General features: G+C 30.0%; 1 protein-coding gene across 1 annotated transcript; it reads right to left on the bottom strand.

Moving 5' to 3' along the window:
• Positions 1-234: 234 nt before the first annotated feature.
• LOC113850153 (transcription repressor KAN1-like) lies at positions 235-6,227 on the bottom strand. The gene is made up of 6 exons (XM_027480547.1): positions 4,794-6,227; positions 4,461-4,537; positions 3,874-3,919; positions 3,354-3,507; positions 791-887; positions 235-714 (listed from the first exon to the last, which is right to left on the bottom strand). Exons 1-6 carry the CDS (start codon positions 5,737-5,739, stop codon positions 598-600), a joined length of 1,437 nt encoding a protein of 478 aa, XP_027336348.1. The 5' UTR covers positions 5,740-6,227; the 3' UTR covers positions 235-597.
• Positions 6,228-14,260: the final 8,033 nt, after the last annotated feature.

Here is a 14,260-nt window from a genome sequence, read left to right as displayed (position 1 = left end):
CCTGGTTCAATGGTCTGTTTGACTTGTACATAATGCTAAAAGCTTGAGGAATGTGTCTTGTGATTTAGTTAGATTATTGGACTTAATAATCAAGGGAATTAGATTGTGGTCCTGATTTTCATTATTCCCAAGTAAAAAGTCATAACTTGACCTCTTTTGACCAGTTTATTAGTTTTATTGACTTTACCGAGAAACTTTAGTTGGATGTGATTATATACTGGTTGAAGTACTTCACGTACAATCCACACACACACATATAGAAAAGATGAAGAACAAGAGAAGAAAAGGAAAACTGGCCGATTAACCAAAATAAAGTTTTCTATTTCTTCCCTCTCCTCTCTATCTCTCTTCATTGTTCTTCTACATTTGCAGCTACATCAGCTTCTTCCTATACCTCCTCCTCACCAATAAATAAAAAATAAATACAAGGCTACACAAAATTGTTCATGATCTCAGAAAACTTCCGAAATGAACATAGTAGAACTATGTAGGGGCCTTTTAATTTTCTTCAGGTTGACAGAATTTATATATATATATATATATATATAGCAATACCGCCTCAATTTAATGCAAACTAGCCAGAGATAATAATGAAAGTTAGGCTTGTCCTTTGCCATTCCAATCCGGTCTGCCTAATGTGAATTCCAAGCTTGGGTTCTTGCACTCTAAACTTGATCCTGACAAACTTTTCTTGAGTTGAGTTGAATCACACTCCTGATGTAAGGGAAACCATCATTCATAAATGATATATATAATACTAACAACAAACAGGTGTAGGCCATGTTAGTACCTGAATTTGATGCCCTCCTGATATTGGTTGTGACTGGAAGACAGGTGGTCTGAAACCATCTATGTCATTAGAACTAGCTTGTGGCCATGGTTCTCTACTGCTGATCATTGTCATCAAAATCAGAAGGACACAAGCAAGTAAAAAAATTGCATCAATTAGTTCCATTGCTCCCTATATGATATTTGTTGAATTGCAATGCCTTGCAAAACTCCACTATGTGTATGCTTTGCGACAAACTAGACTAATTTTTATTACAAATTCACAATGGAAAGAACTATGGTAAATACTTATGATCAGTGAGAGTGGAAATAAGAGCATAGCATTCAAATCATGCTCGTGCAATAAATTAAAGAAGAATGCAAACAGTTGGATTTAAATGGCTTAAAGTTTTTTGGTCAAATCCATTCTTCATTGTTTTGGGCAAACATAGGATCCTTTCTACACATTTCAATCTTAAAAAGCACACCTAAAACCATAACATGAAATTAAATCTTATATTTGTAAAAATATCAAAACCATAATTGTTTTTTTGAAGCAACAGTTCAAGATAACTGCAACACAACAAGATATTAAAAAAGATACCCGCTGTCTAATCACTGTTACAAAAATCTTCTATATCAAAATTAGTTTATCTCAGTGGTATTAATTAGGTATATCAAGCCCTGGACAAGCAAGCTAATTTCGCTTCTACTAAATTTGAGTTCAGGACATACATTTGCATCACACATATAAGTCATTTGCGAGATGTGAATCACACTACATTCAGAAATTCGAAAATTGTCTTATATTTGAGATCTACGAAAGAGAAATAGATTTCATGGCTATAAATAGGTGAGATTTTTATTCCCCCCCCCCCCCCCCCCCATGAAATTGGTTTTGATCTATTATGCATAGTCTTCTATTTTTATTAAAACCATCGATTTAGTAAGAAATGTATATGTAGTTATATGATATATCGTATATAAATATTTAGATTTTGGAAAAATAAATAGAAAATTTTTTTTGAACCGATTTATTAATTTTAGATGTTAAATTATTTTTCTTTGCATGAAATTTTTATTATCTTAAAAGGGCATCGGTTAAACCATGCCTAAGCCAATATATATTACAGTTATGATAAGCATCGAGAAAATTAAATTTATATTTATGTTTTTCTTTTTAATAAGCACCATCAATGTTCACAAACACACTACAACAAAATAAAAATAAAAAACAAAGGACTCATGTACGATATATTTATATGGTTAGGCAAGGCACATGCTAACTGCCAGTAACAATACGTACAATATAACTCCATTATAACTTACGATTACGGGCCATGCTCGTTTACTTCCAACAAACCTGATGTTTATTTAATGAAATTTTTAGACCATTAGTTTATGTGTACTAATTCAACCGTGACAAACAAAAGTGGTGTTGGACTAAAAGTCTAATATAATATACTGAATGAGAGAAAAAGAGGCCTCTTATTTATCAAAAGATTATGGTGGCTGTACAGATTATGAAAAGAATGTCTAGTGTCAACGTCAGAAATAGTTAAAAATTAGGAACATTTTTAGATAAACTTGCTGGAAGACAGAAAAAAAAAAGGGTTACATGCTAAATCTTTACCTGTAAGAGAGAAAATTCACCCCCTTGGAATGTTAATCTATCTTTTGCTTTGTATAAACCTATGTATGTATCTGTATGTTTTCCGTTGTCATGCTAATCAATTAGTTATTCTAATATAATTCGTACAGTGAGTACAAGAGAAACTATCCAGCGTTACAAGTAGTAACACACTGTATAATATGTTTCGAAGGAAAATATAATTGACTCCCATTTAAGATAGAAATATGAAGTGAAGAGAGAGAGAACTAAAAGAAGTGTATTAAAGCGATAGAAGAATAATGAATGTAAAAAGGGGTACAGGAATATTAAATTAAGTTGTATTTCAAAATATATTGTTAAGTAGTATTAACCTTGAAGGACAGACACACTCAACTTCATGAAGGATTTAACCATTTGAGTTTTATTCAATTGCTGAGAATAACAATACTTTTTACACTATTCAAAAGTTAAGACCAAATACGCATTGAGAGTAGTTAGTATGTAGTAATAGAACACACGGACACACAATTCCAAAGGGAAAAAAGAGAGGGGGCAAAAGAAAAGCAAATTAGAAGCTGTGTGTTGCTTTCCTTTTATCCTAATTAACGTTGGATTATGTCTTGTAGCTTTCTTTTGACAAACCTACCAAAGGATACAATATCTAAGGAGGAAAAAATTAACCGAGGTACAAAAGATCTATAAAGGAAACAAAAGAAAGAAGAAAATCAAACACAAGTAAAGCAAAAGCTGCCACAAGAACCCTTTTTATTCTTCATAAAAAAGAGTGTGGTGGACGTGGGTTTGCATTGATTTCTAAGAGATACCATGCAAAAGCAAAAGCAAATCAAGCAACGCAGTATCCCAAAATAAACAGTAAACATGTACCTCTATATAAGAACATAAAACATATGAACAATTTATGGACTCTAAAAAGAGAAATAGGAATTGATAATGATAATGGTTAATTAATTACCTTGAAGAATTACTCCATAGCGTGGTGGTCGAAGAGTAGTCCATATCTTGTTGCATTGGTCGATCCGAAAGGCCTCTTTGATCTGAAAATTGACGCATTCCACCACTGCTTCCCATTGGAGACATGTCATCTTCTCCGGATCCATCTGAAAGGCCTGCACCAAAAATAATGCCTCAAATTGAAATTCCAAGATGTTTGTATATATTAATATTAATATATGTGCATGCATGCACGCATCTTCATGATAATTATATAATTTGTTTGGAGTAATGTGGAGTCTTATTGGACATTGATATACCTCGAAGAAAAACCTTGAAAGGTTTGGAGACAATGTCATTAAAAGGTAAGAGAAAATAGAATGAGAAGAAAGTAGTAGTTAAAAAAATATGAAAAGAACAAGTGACATTTTCATTTATTTAGTTTTACATAAAACCGAAATAAATATTTTTTGTGTAAGAAAAAAATAAAGCTGCCCAAAAAAGAAAGAAAAAATGAATGAAGGTTAAGCAATACGAATTACCTGAAGAAGCAGCAGGCTTGTCAGTGGTCTTAACAGTTCGATACATCTGGGAAGAAATCACAAAAACATGGCATTTTAATATTTACAAAGACATTTCCATTTCCACACTTAAAAGCAAACTAAAATAATAAGTACACATAAAAAAAAAATCCTATAATTAAACCTATTCTTTTTCAAGAAATAAACTAAAAAAAAAACTGGTGATTCCCATTTAGATGCCTTTCCAATCACACACACACTCACACACTCTCTCTCCCTCTTCTATGTTATAGCCTCTGGATTGTCTGGGTTTCCTCATTAATCACGAGGTTGATGTTTGATAAGGTGGTAATGAGAAGTGTATTATTGGAAAATGATGACTTTTGTCTGTTCTCTCTCTCTCTCTCTCTCTCTCTCTCTCAAAGCAGAAGCTGTGTGTGTCTGGTCGTTTCAGACGATAAAGGCTCTTACTTAGCTCACTACAGTCTTTAAATTCATCCACTCCCACATTCACTGCTTTCTTCATCGGCTACCGTGCCGTTTGGACACACCAAAACAAACCGCCCCACAAGAGAGAGAGAGAGAGAGAGAGAGGCCAATTATCATACCTGCAAATGGCTTTTGACATGAGCTAATGTGAGATCCTTCACATCCATGAGCTCAAGAACTGACTTTGGCGTAGCTCCTAAAATTCACCATCAAAATACATTAGCCAAAAGCCTAAAAGAGGAAAAGAAGAACACAAGAACAAAAAAATAAAATAAAACCCACCTAATAGTCTAACACACATTCTTTCAATAAAAGAAAAGAAGATACAAAAACAAGTGAAACTAAAGTCACGTTTAGAAAATATATTAAAAAAAGGCATTGAAATTCGAAAGAAGAAACAGTGGGAAAAAGTTGGGGAAAAAAAAAAGATAAATAATTTATTATCTCTTTACTTTCATGGCCACCCAGAAGCTCAACAGCATGAACAAATCGAGCATGGAGTGTACTTGTCCACCGCATTCTTGGTGCTCTCATGCTCCTTTTGGTTGGCAACTTTGGCAAAAACCTTGATCTCATCAACCCTGAAGAGGCCTCATGAGAGGGTCCAAGTCCAACCCCATAGTGTGATTGTGATGAATGATGATGGTGCAATGGATGATGAGATTTGAAAACCTCCCCCGGAATTCCATTAAACCTTGCTGCCGTCGCCGCCCTATAACCTGCCGCCGCCGCGGCAGATCCGCCCGTGTTCAAAAAGGACATGGGATCCAAGCCTCCTACCGCGGCGGCAGCGAAGTAGGGTGCAGGAGAAGAAGAAGGAGAAGAAGAACAAAGGGAAGAGGAAAAAGAGGGATATGATGGCATGTGATGATATAAACACATCTTGGCATGATGATCCTTGTCTCTTGAATGTTCCATCGGCAAGAAAGGGAATGAACGGTTGTGATACACTGGAATCCCCTTGATTGGCCTCAATCCTTCTGATGACACATCAAGCAAAGAAACCCCATAATTTATGTGATTCATGTGAGTGGAGGAATTACTGGTAGTGCTAGCTGTTGACGTTGAAGCATTACTAGTGCTAGAATGGTGGTGAAGATTATGGAAATGGGCCTGTTGGGCTTGATAATAAGGGTTATTGTATGGTGGTGGTTCCTCATTAGGCGCTCCTCTTCCACCTCCACCACTGAAATTCCTCCCCAAAGAGAGCTCAGTATGAGCTTGAGAAGCAAAATTTGTACTTGTAGAATTGTGTGCTTCATAATTGGTGCCACCAGATGTGTTGTTATTGTTGCAAATCAAAGAAGAGGAAGTGCTTGGTGGGCTTATGTGAAGAGAGAGATCAGGAGTAGTAGAAGTTGAGGTGGGTGGTTCAATGAAAATCCCTTCCAAGGGCATCTTCTTTAGAAGGGGTATTTAGCTTGATGGTTACAGAATATATATATGAGAGATAGAGCTTCTTTTCCTTTATTCAGATCAGATTTTGAGACAAAGCAATTAAAGTGCAATATTCACAAGCAAGGGACTGTGTAATCCTTTTGTTTTGTTCAGTGTCTTCAACATATGCAATGAAATCAATTCCTTTTTTTTTCACTTCCTTCTCTCTATCTTCCTTTGCTCTTTTTAGGCTTTCCCCCGGGAAAGAATCTGGAAAGCTAACTCTAGCTATGTGCGAAGAAAACTTTGTGCTTTTAAAATTATATAAAAAAATAAATAAAAGAAAGAGAGAGAGAAGAAGATTGGAGAGAGAGAAAGAGAAAGCTAAGAAGAAAAGGAAGAATGAGTGATAGCAATCTTTAGTAAACAAAAACAGACATAGTGAAGAGAAAGCGGAAGAGAGTGTGAAAGTGTGACGAGAGGACGGTAGAGAGAGACAGATAGATAGGAAGAGATAGGAGGCAGTGATGTTCAGCTAACAGTGGAGAGATGGCAAAGGAATTTAATTTCTATTTTTCTGAAAAAATGGAAATAAAATGGAAAAGAACTTCGGAAAGGTATGGAAAAGAAAAACAGGTGGATTTGCGTTTTGTTTTCCTCGAGAGTATATCTTGGAAAATGACACTAGTGAGACGTATGATACACAAACATTTTTTTAAGTGTCGACGGATTTAAAATATTTACAAATGGGACATTAGAGGATAAGAAGACTACATATGCGGAATTTCTTAAATTTAATACATATATTATAGGCTCAAGCATCTATGTTATAAAACAGATAGACGTGATCAAGATGTGTTTGGTTTCGATGGATGGAATAGAAGGAACCCCAAGTTTTATAAACACGTGGTTTTGGGTTTAATTTGTCATTTAACTATGTATGAGAAAATCAATAAAGGTTAATTATTATTAATGTTCTTATAATTTTAAAGAATTTTTTTTTATAAAGTCTCAATAGTTAGCTCAGAAGGATGAATGACTATATTTGAAAATAAAACATAAAAATCAAAATTAAAAATTTTATACAAATTTTATCAACTCAAGTCAATAAAAATGTAAGTTTTAAAGAGCATTATCACAAAATGAAAATCTCAGCACCTATACAAGTGTGTAATAACATAGAAAATAAAAATGGAATAGTAAAAATTAGATATTTTTTATGTAGAGTAATGCAATTTATATTTTGAAGAAATAAATGTTTTTTATGTATAATTTTATTAATAAAAAAATTAGTATTACATTATATTTTAAAAAATGACATTCTTTGACTAGATATATATTAATTAATATGTATGGGTGAAACTAAACAAAATTATTATTTATTGCTTTATAAAATAAATAAAATATAATACAATTAAAAAAGTGTATAAAAACAAAAGGAAGGAGTAATTCAAATATAAGACTTAAGTGTTTCGATAGAGAATTATTATTGATGAATATAAAAACTAGTAAAAAAATCAAAATGTACTATTTTTTTTTCTTTTATCAAACTTGCATGTAAAGATTATATTATGTATATAAACTCGAATAATAATTTCATCCGATATTATCCAAAATGAAAAAGAATTTGAAACAGACAATTGTTATATTTTGAATTGAGCCTTAATTATATTTTATATAAAATATCATAAATGTTAATTAGTGTATTTAGGATATTAGTTAATAATTTAACAAAGAAAAAATTATTAATGCACACCTATTATAATTTTTATTGCATTCTAAAAATTTTCAACTAATTTTCTTAGGACACTAGTTGATAAGTAAGATATTAAAAATATAGTTACTTTTTATTATCTTTTTACATTTTGAAATTTTCTACTGAAAGCCTTCTTTACATTGTAGAAAGTATATATAAAAGAAAGTTATATTGTAAACTTCTGCTAGGTACCTACACACTATACATGCAACTGGTTGAAAGGATAACTTATTAAGTAGTAAAATCTAGTGAAAATATCTACAGTGATCACAATTGCATATTAAATATGACGGTGTAATAAAATTTTAAACTATTTTAACTAGATCTAATCTCTCTTTTCTGCTCGAAATGTTTTAAAATGTTACATTCTTTTGCTTTTTAATTTTTAAAGTATTGATTATTGAAGTTAAATGCACATTAACTAAACACATCTAGTAACAGAGAAGGGTGATATGGCCATAGTTCTTTCTCACTGTTTATATTTAACCAAAAATCATATGGTAACTTTAAATTAGATTAAACATATTAAAAACATAAAGACAGCATCATGTGTGATACCTTCCTCAACTCTTCTCACTGTTTAAATATATAAATATCTCTATATTTGCACAGTATTTAAATATAGAAAATATATTCTGTTTATTAAATTAATCAAATGGAATCTTATTTTCTTGCTTAAATCGGAAAGGTCAGTTATAGGACAAAGCTTTTATGTTGTTGCGATGTTCAAAATGTCATTGGATTTTTATAATGGTCAGTGTACTAACTACTATTTAAGAATTATAACAGAAAACAGAAGAGAAAAAAACATTGACCCAAGTGAGAGTGAGAAAAAGCTACACAAAGGGGATTTTGTTTGCTTCTCCGTTTGTAATACATCTGAAAAAGTAAAGCTAGTTTAATTAGTATCCCTCAAATGGTAAATTATATTCCTCTAATTTTTTTATCTGTTATTTTATGTTTTTGTACAAAAAAAACAAAGAATATATTTAATGTTCTGATTTTTATTAATTAAATTATCATATAATTTTAACTAAATCTATTTATCTCCAATATTTTTATTTTGTTTTTAACTACGTAAGAAAGTGCTGAGTAGACGCATTGAGGTCTCTAAACTAAAAGGGATAAAAAAGAAAATAATTATAATAATAGATATGATGAATAATATAATATAAAAAATGGAATGAATATAATAATATTGCTAACATGTTTATAAATAAAAGTTACAACTATAAATAAGTTCTAAAAAAATAAAAACAAGCACTCCAACATAATGCACTCTCCATTTTTCCTCTTGAAATGATTGAAAAAACCTCTCGCATTAATGACCAAGTTGAGGGAGTGTTAGGGTTTCCAAAACCCTAGGCTAAATCAAAGAGAATCATAATTTATTATACACGATACGGGATCCTTAACTCTTGCTATCGGGAACTAACCCCTAAATTTAATGGATGATACCGTAGAGAAAATTATAGAAAATATTAATAAATATTTTTAAAGCATCAGTTAAAAAATTTAAAATATATTTTATTAAAAATATAAAAATATTTAATTTTATGATTTTAAATATATTTTAATAAAAACTATTATTTATTAATTTTTATTTAATATTCTTAAAATATTAAATAATAAAATTTTGAAAAGATTCAACATAAAAATACTTGTATTTTAGAAAATTTTTATCTTTTGCTCTAGTTCTTTTTTACAATTTTTTTTTAGTCTTTATTATTAATTTAGTTTTCTAATATGTTATTAGATATCAATTTTTAATTAAATTATTTTAATCACACAAATTTAAAATAATTTATTAAAATATAGAAAATAAAAATATATTTAACCTATTTTAAAATTATTAGCTTTGACTAGTTTGGGATGAGGTGTCAACCTTTTAATGGAACACTTAATTATGAAGGGTTTTTATTGAGTTTGGCACAGTGCCACCATGGGCAAGGAATCGATTGAAGGAAACACTAATTCGAATACACTGTTTGGAAATTGGAAGGCTCATTAAATACAAAATAAGGGTACAGAGAATGGCATTTTGGGTCTTAAACTCTTTTTCCTTCTAAACCTTCTCTTTCTTTTCTCTGCGTTGTGGCAAGAATGGTCTTTAACCGACATGTACAGTGAAGTTGTTAAATATTTCATTCAAATTTGTTCGTCGTATAATGGCAAATATTGAATGAAAACCAGTTTTTCAGATAGCCATCTTCCAATTTCATAATTCCCTTAATCAGACTTTTGTCTCATCACACGTGGGAGCTTTCATATATATATATATATATATATATATATATATACATTATTATTTATATCTTTAAATATATATTACAATCTATCTAGATAAACACACACTTGCAGGAATATAGAAAGTGGGCTACTCCTGCTTGATCAAGAGCTAGCATAAAAAACATCATAATCATTAAGATATAATATAACATCAGTTCTAATAAGAAATTTCTAAGTTAGCTAACTGGGAGTTATAAAGAATATATTGAATTCTAATCATTTTGTCATCAACAAGTATAATGTCATAATCATGATTCGTAATTTGATATGTTATCTCCAACAGGTAAATCTCCCAATCTGTAAGGTTTTGTTGAAGTTTCATTAGGAACTAAATGAGGGATGAAATTTATTAGACGAGAATATATATAAATATATATCTTTTAATTTCCTTTTGTACTTTGTGTGATTAATTGAATTTCTATATAATTTTGTTTTGACTGAGCTTTGACAATATGTAGCTGAGAAGAAAAAAAATTCTGGGTTTGAGTCAAATAGCTATATACCTCCCTTAACATGGATGAATATTCTGGACATGTTTACACAGTCAAAATAGAGTATGACTCTGAACTGCTATAATAATTGTATGTAAATAATGGTCTGAAATTCACACACACACATATACAAGTCGGCGACTTGGTCCTTCGACTCAGCCGAGGGAGCCGACACATTGGATGTAAAATTCAACTGCAAAATCCTATTAATTATTATTATATTATTAAATACATTTCTCTCTCCAAAAACAAAAAGGCTTTTCTTTCCGAATATTAATTTAAGGATAAGATATATCAAACATGTGTATATATTATTCAAATTTTTATTAAAAGGGATCTAACATGTTTTAATAAAGTTATATATATATATATATAAAGAGAGAGAAATGATTATGAATAATGTGAAAAATATTTGTTTACATAGTTTTAAAATAAAATAAAAAAAAATAGTTATAATTTGAATGAGTAAAGCATAGCATATAAAAAGCAGAATGGTTAGGAAAGGTGGGAATAAGATTTGGTTGACAACATAATAATACTAGCTTTTGGAAATTGGGCATTCATCATATTTTGATGATTGTCTGAGAACAGGTTTTTGCCCACAATCCACATGCATCGCATTTATTGGCTGTCAGGTTGACAAGAATGTATGGCGGAGAATGTGGAATAGCCTGTACCATCACACCTAGTTTATTCGGTGCACACCCTACACCATTCTAATCATGCTGCTTCATCTATCATCCACCATTTGATTATAAATATATAATTTTAATTATTAAGTGCTGTACATGAATTCATCTAGCTTTGTAAATTTCATATACAGTTTCTCTAAATTTTCACCCTACACCATTCTTTTACCTATTATTTTTATCCTTTTATCTACCAATTTCAAGTGTAATTTCAATTTTATTTATTCATCTTTACCTATTATGTTTTATATAAATATTAAAGGGTGTAAAAGAATAATTTTTTTAGTATAATATATTCTTAAAAAAAACTCATAAATAATGGAAGGACTGATTTAAAAATCGTTTGCATGAATCTATTTCATTTTTTCAAATGATTATAAGATTAGTTCAATTTTAATTGTCTGTCACAGTTAAATTTTTTTATGAAAATGAATAGTTAAAATTGGACTAATCATAAAATCATTTAAAAAATGTAAACTCAGCTATTACCTATTAGTGCAAACATTTTATTGATAAGTTTCTAAGATGCATTTTGCCTCCATCGCCCTCGATTTTCAATTTATCTGTGAAAGATTTGGATTAAATTGATGGAAATATCTATTAGTAAAGTGGATTTAATAATTTTCATAGAGGGTTATAACTTATAATAGAGATTAATTAAGGTCCATGTCAAATGGTGCAACCAAGTTTTGTCATGGCAGTTATGGTATGTATCTCTACTATATCGTCAGCTAGGTTTTATCTTAATTTAGAATTGTAAGTGTTGTCTTTTTCCAACCTACAAATTATGATGTTTTCAACCTACAATAATAATTCAAAAATCTCATAACAAAACAATTCCAATCACATTTTATCCTTAATTCAGGACGACAGGATCCCACAAATTTTCCATGTGTGTGTCACAAGAAAAAAAAAATCAAATTAATAGTATAATAAATTTTTTTAATCTGTGCAACTTTATATAAGATAAATCCCAATAAATATATCACTTAACTAATCTGTATTAATTGTTTTATCATAGTTTTATCATAGTTTTTTTAAAAGAACATATTTTTTACTCTCTTCTCATTGATTAAGTAGTGTATTTATTGAGTTTTATATTGGACAAGGTTGCACAGGTTAAAAAAATCGATAGTATAATTTAAAATTGTTAAAATTATTCAAATTATATCACATAAGTCTTCTTTTTTAAAAAAAAAAAATCAATTCCTAAATAAAATATAAAGTGTGCATGTCTAATTTAATTTGCTTTTTACGGTGAGTTAAGAAATATTAGTCTGAGTTGACTAACTTGATGAATTAACTCATGAATTAATTTTTTAAAAATAAAAATAACCAGAAAAAATCCAAAATATTTAGCTTAAATCTCTTTTCTTTTCAATTTTTAATATTATTTTATAATGAATTTTGTAAATAAACATATCTGTCACAAGTTGGTCCAATTTAAATTGTGGGTTAGGTGAGCGATTTAAAAAAATAAAATAAAATAGATGTCAAATAATCAATTTTATTTTTATTTGGATTGGCCTCTAATTAATCTGCAGTGAGTTGGGTTAAGGAATTTCTGGAAGAATTAAGAATGTAAATGTTGAAAAGATGTAGATTTCAAAGCACATAAATGTGACATTGCAGTTGTCAGCGAAAGTTATTTATGTGAGTGTTTTCTTTCTCTCCCACAATTCTTGTGTGGTTGACAACTAAAACGAATTGAAAAGGGAAAAGGGTGCGATTTCCAAGTAACACATACAACATAAAATTGAATAATATAGAAATTGTACATGGAATCATAGTATGGTCATCTGACCCCTATGCTTTCCCATAAATGTGATTATTTGTACAAATTCAAATCAAACCCAACTAAAAAAAACAGAGAAAGAATGAGAGAAAAAGATGTCTATGCCTTTTTGAAGTTGAATATGAGCAACCAAACCACATGACACAAAAATTCATCCTTCACTCTTTAATTGGTAAAAATTCACAATGAAACGTCTCTTCTCACCAAGTAAATGCTCTTTTCATACTTTGATAGTGTTTTTGGTGATCACCCATTTGCCTTTTCTCACATCCTTAGAATGGCATTACCTTTTGCAAGTGATGGTCATCGCGTTCTCTTGAAAGTTGATCGTAGCAAGTACTTCTTCAAAAGGGTCTTAAGAGCTTCTTTGGATTCATTATTCTTGTGAGTTTTTGCCTTTTCCTTTGCTATCATGTATACACACGTCACTGGTTTCGTACCACTATAACGCTCCTTCAATTTCAAATGCTTACAACCACCGTCACTATGTTCTGTTCAATCACCTATTCGTAATCTCATTCTGACCATATATTTTACTATCAATGCATTCTTTCTTACTAGGTACATTAGATTAAGGTCTTATTAAACACATCTTCAACTCAACTTATTTAAGTGCGGGATCAAATTTAAATACTATATCTTAAGTACTTTCAATGTTGTTATTTAATTAAAATTATTTTTTATTTCATTAATTAATACCAGCTTTTAATACCGTGTTCTTATTTTACAACTTACTAAAGTGAAAAATTAAAATTACTAATATGTAAAATTTTTATTTACCTTTCTTCATCCTTTTCTCTCCCTATGAATCAAGGAAGCTATCTCTCTGTGCCATTAAATTCTTTTCCTTTCCTTCTCTTGTCTTTCTTTCATTAAAATCATCCCTTCTTTTATTTAAACCAAATAGTATTAAATAACAAAACTACGCGAAAAAGGTATTATTACAAAGCAATCATATATTAATAAAATAAATCATCATGTTGGTTAAAATATCATTATTTAATTTTATAAAATATATACAACCATGTAGTTAACCATAACTAACCTTTAACTTTAATAAAATTATTTCCTTTATTTTTTTTTCCACCATACTGTTTAATCAATTTTTTGAAGTGTGATTGAACTGACACAGCGAAAAAGCATACTTTCAAAAATCTTAAACATTCCCCTTGAATTATATATAAGTGGGTCCATTTTTTTTATTAACTTTTGTATATTCAAAGAATAATTAAACAAAATAAGATTCGGAGGCGTGGCCACTCTCAATGAGAGGCAACATTAGTTGGCGAAGAACAAAGCCAAACTAGAATTAGTTTAGAGCAGGAAAAAACATTCTTGTCATACAGTACTGTGTTTTTTTAATGATATACATAGTCTTTATATTGGTTGTATCTTAGAGAATGTTTAATTATGTCCAAATTAAAATGTCTAACAGGATTTAATTCAAGGGATGTAAAGGTCAATTAGTATATATATGCATATAAGGTTTGTTATGAAGTCAATTTTGAGCCCACATCATATA

The sequence above is a fragment of the Abrus precatorius genome, unplaced genomic scaffold (genome assembly GCF_003935025.1).
Source record: "Abrus precatorius isolate BTA unplaced genomic scaffold, Abrus_2018 Scaffold9, whole genome shotgun sequence".
NCBI lineage: Eukaryota > Viridiplantae > Streptophyta > Magnoliopsida > Fabales > Fabaceae > Abrus > Abrus precatorius.
The sequence above is the reverse complement of the archived record's forward strand: the minus strand, read 5'-3'. Positions and strand labels throughout refer to the sequence as shown.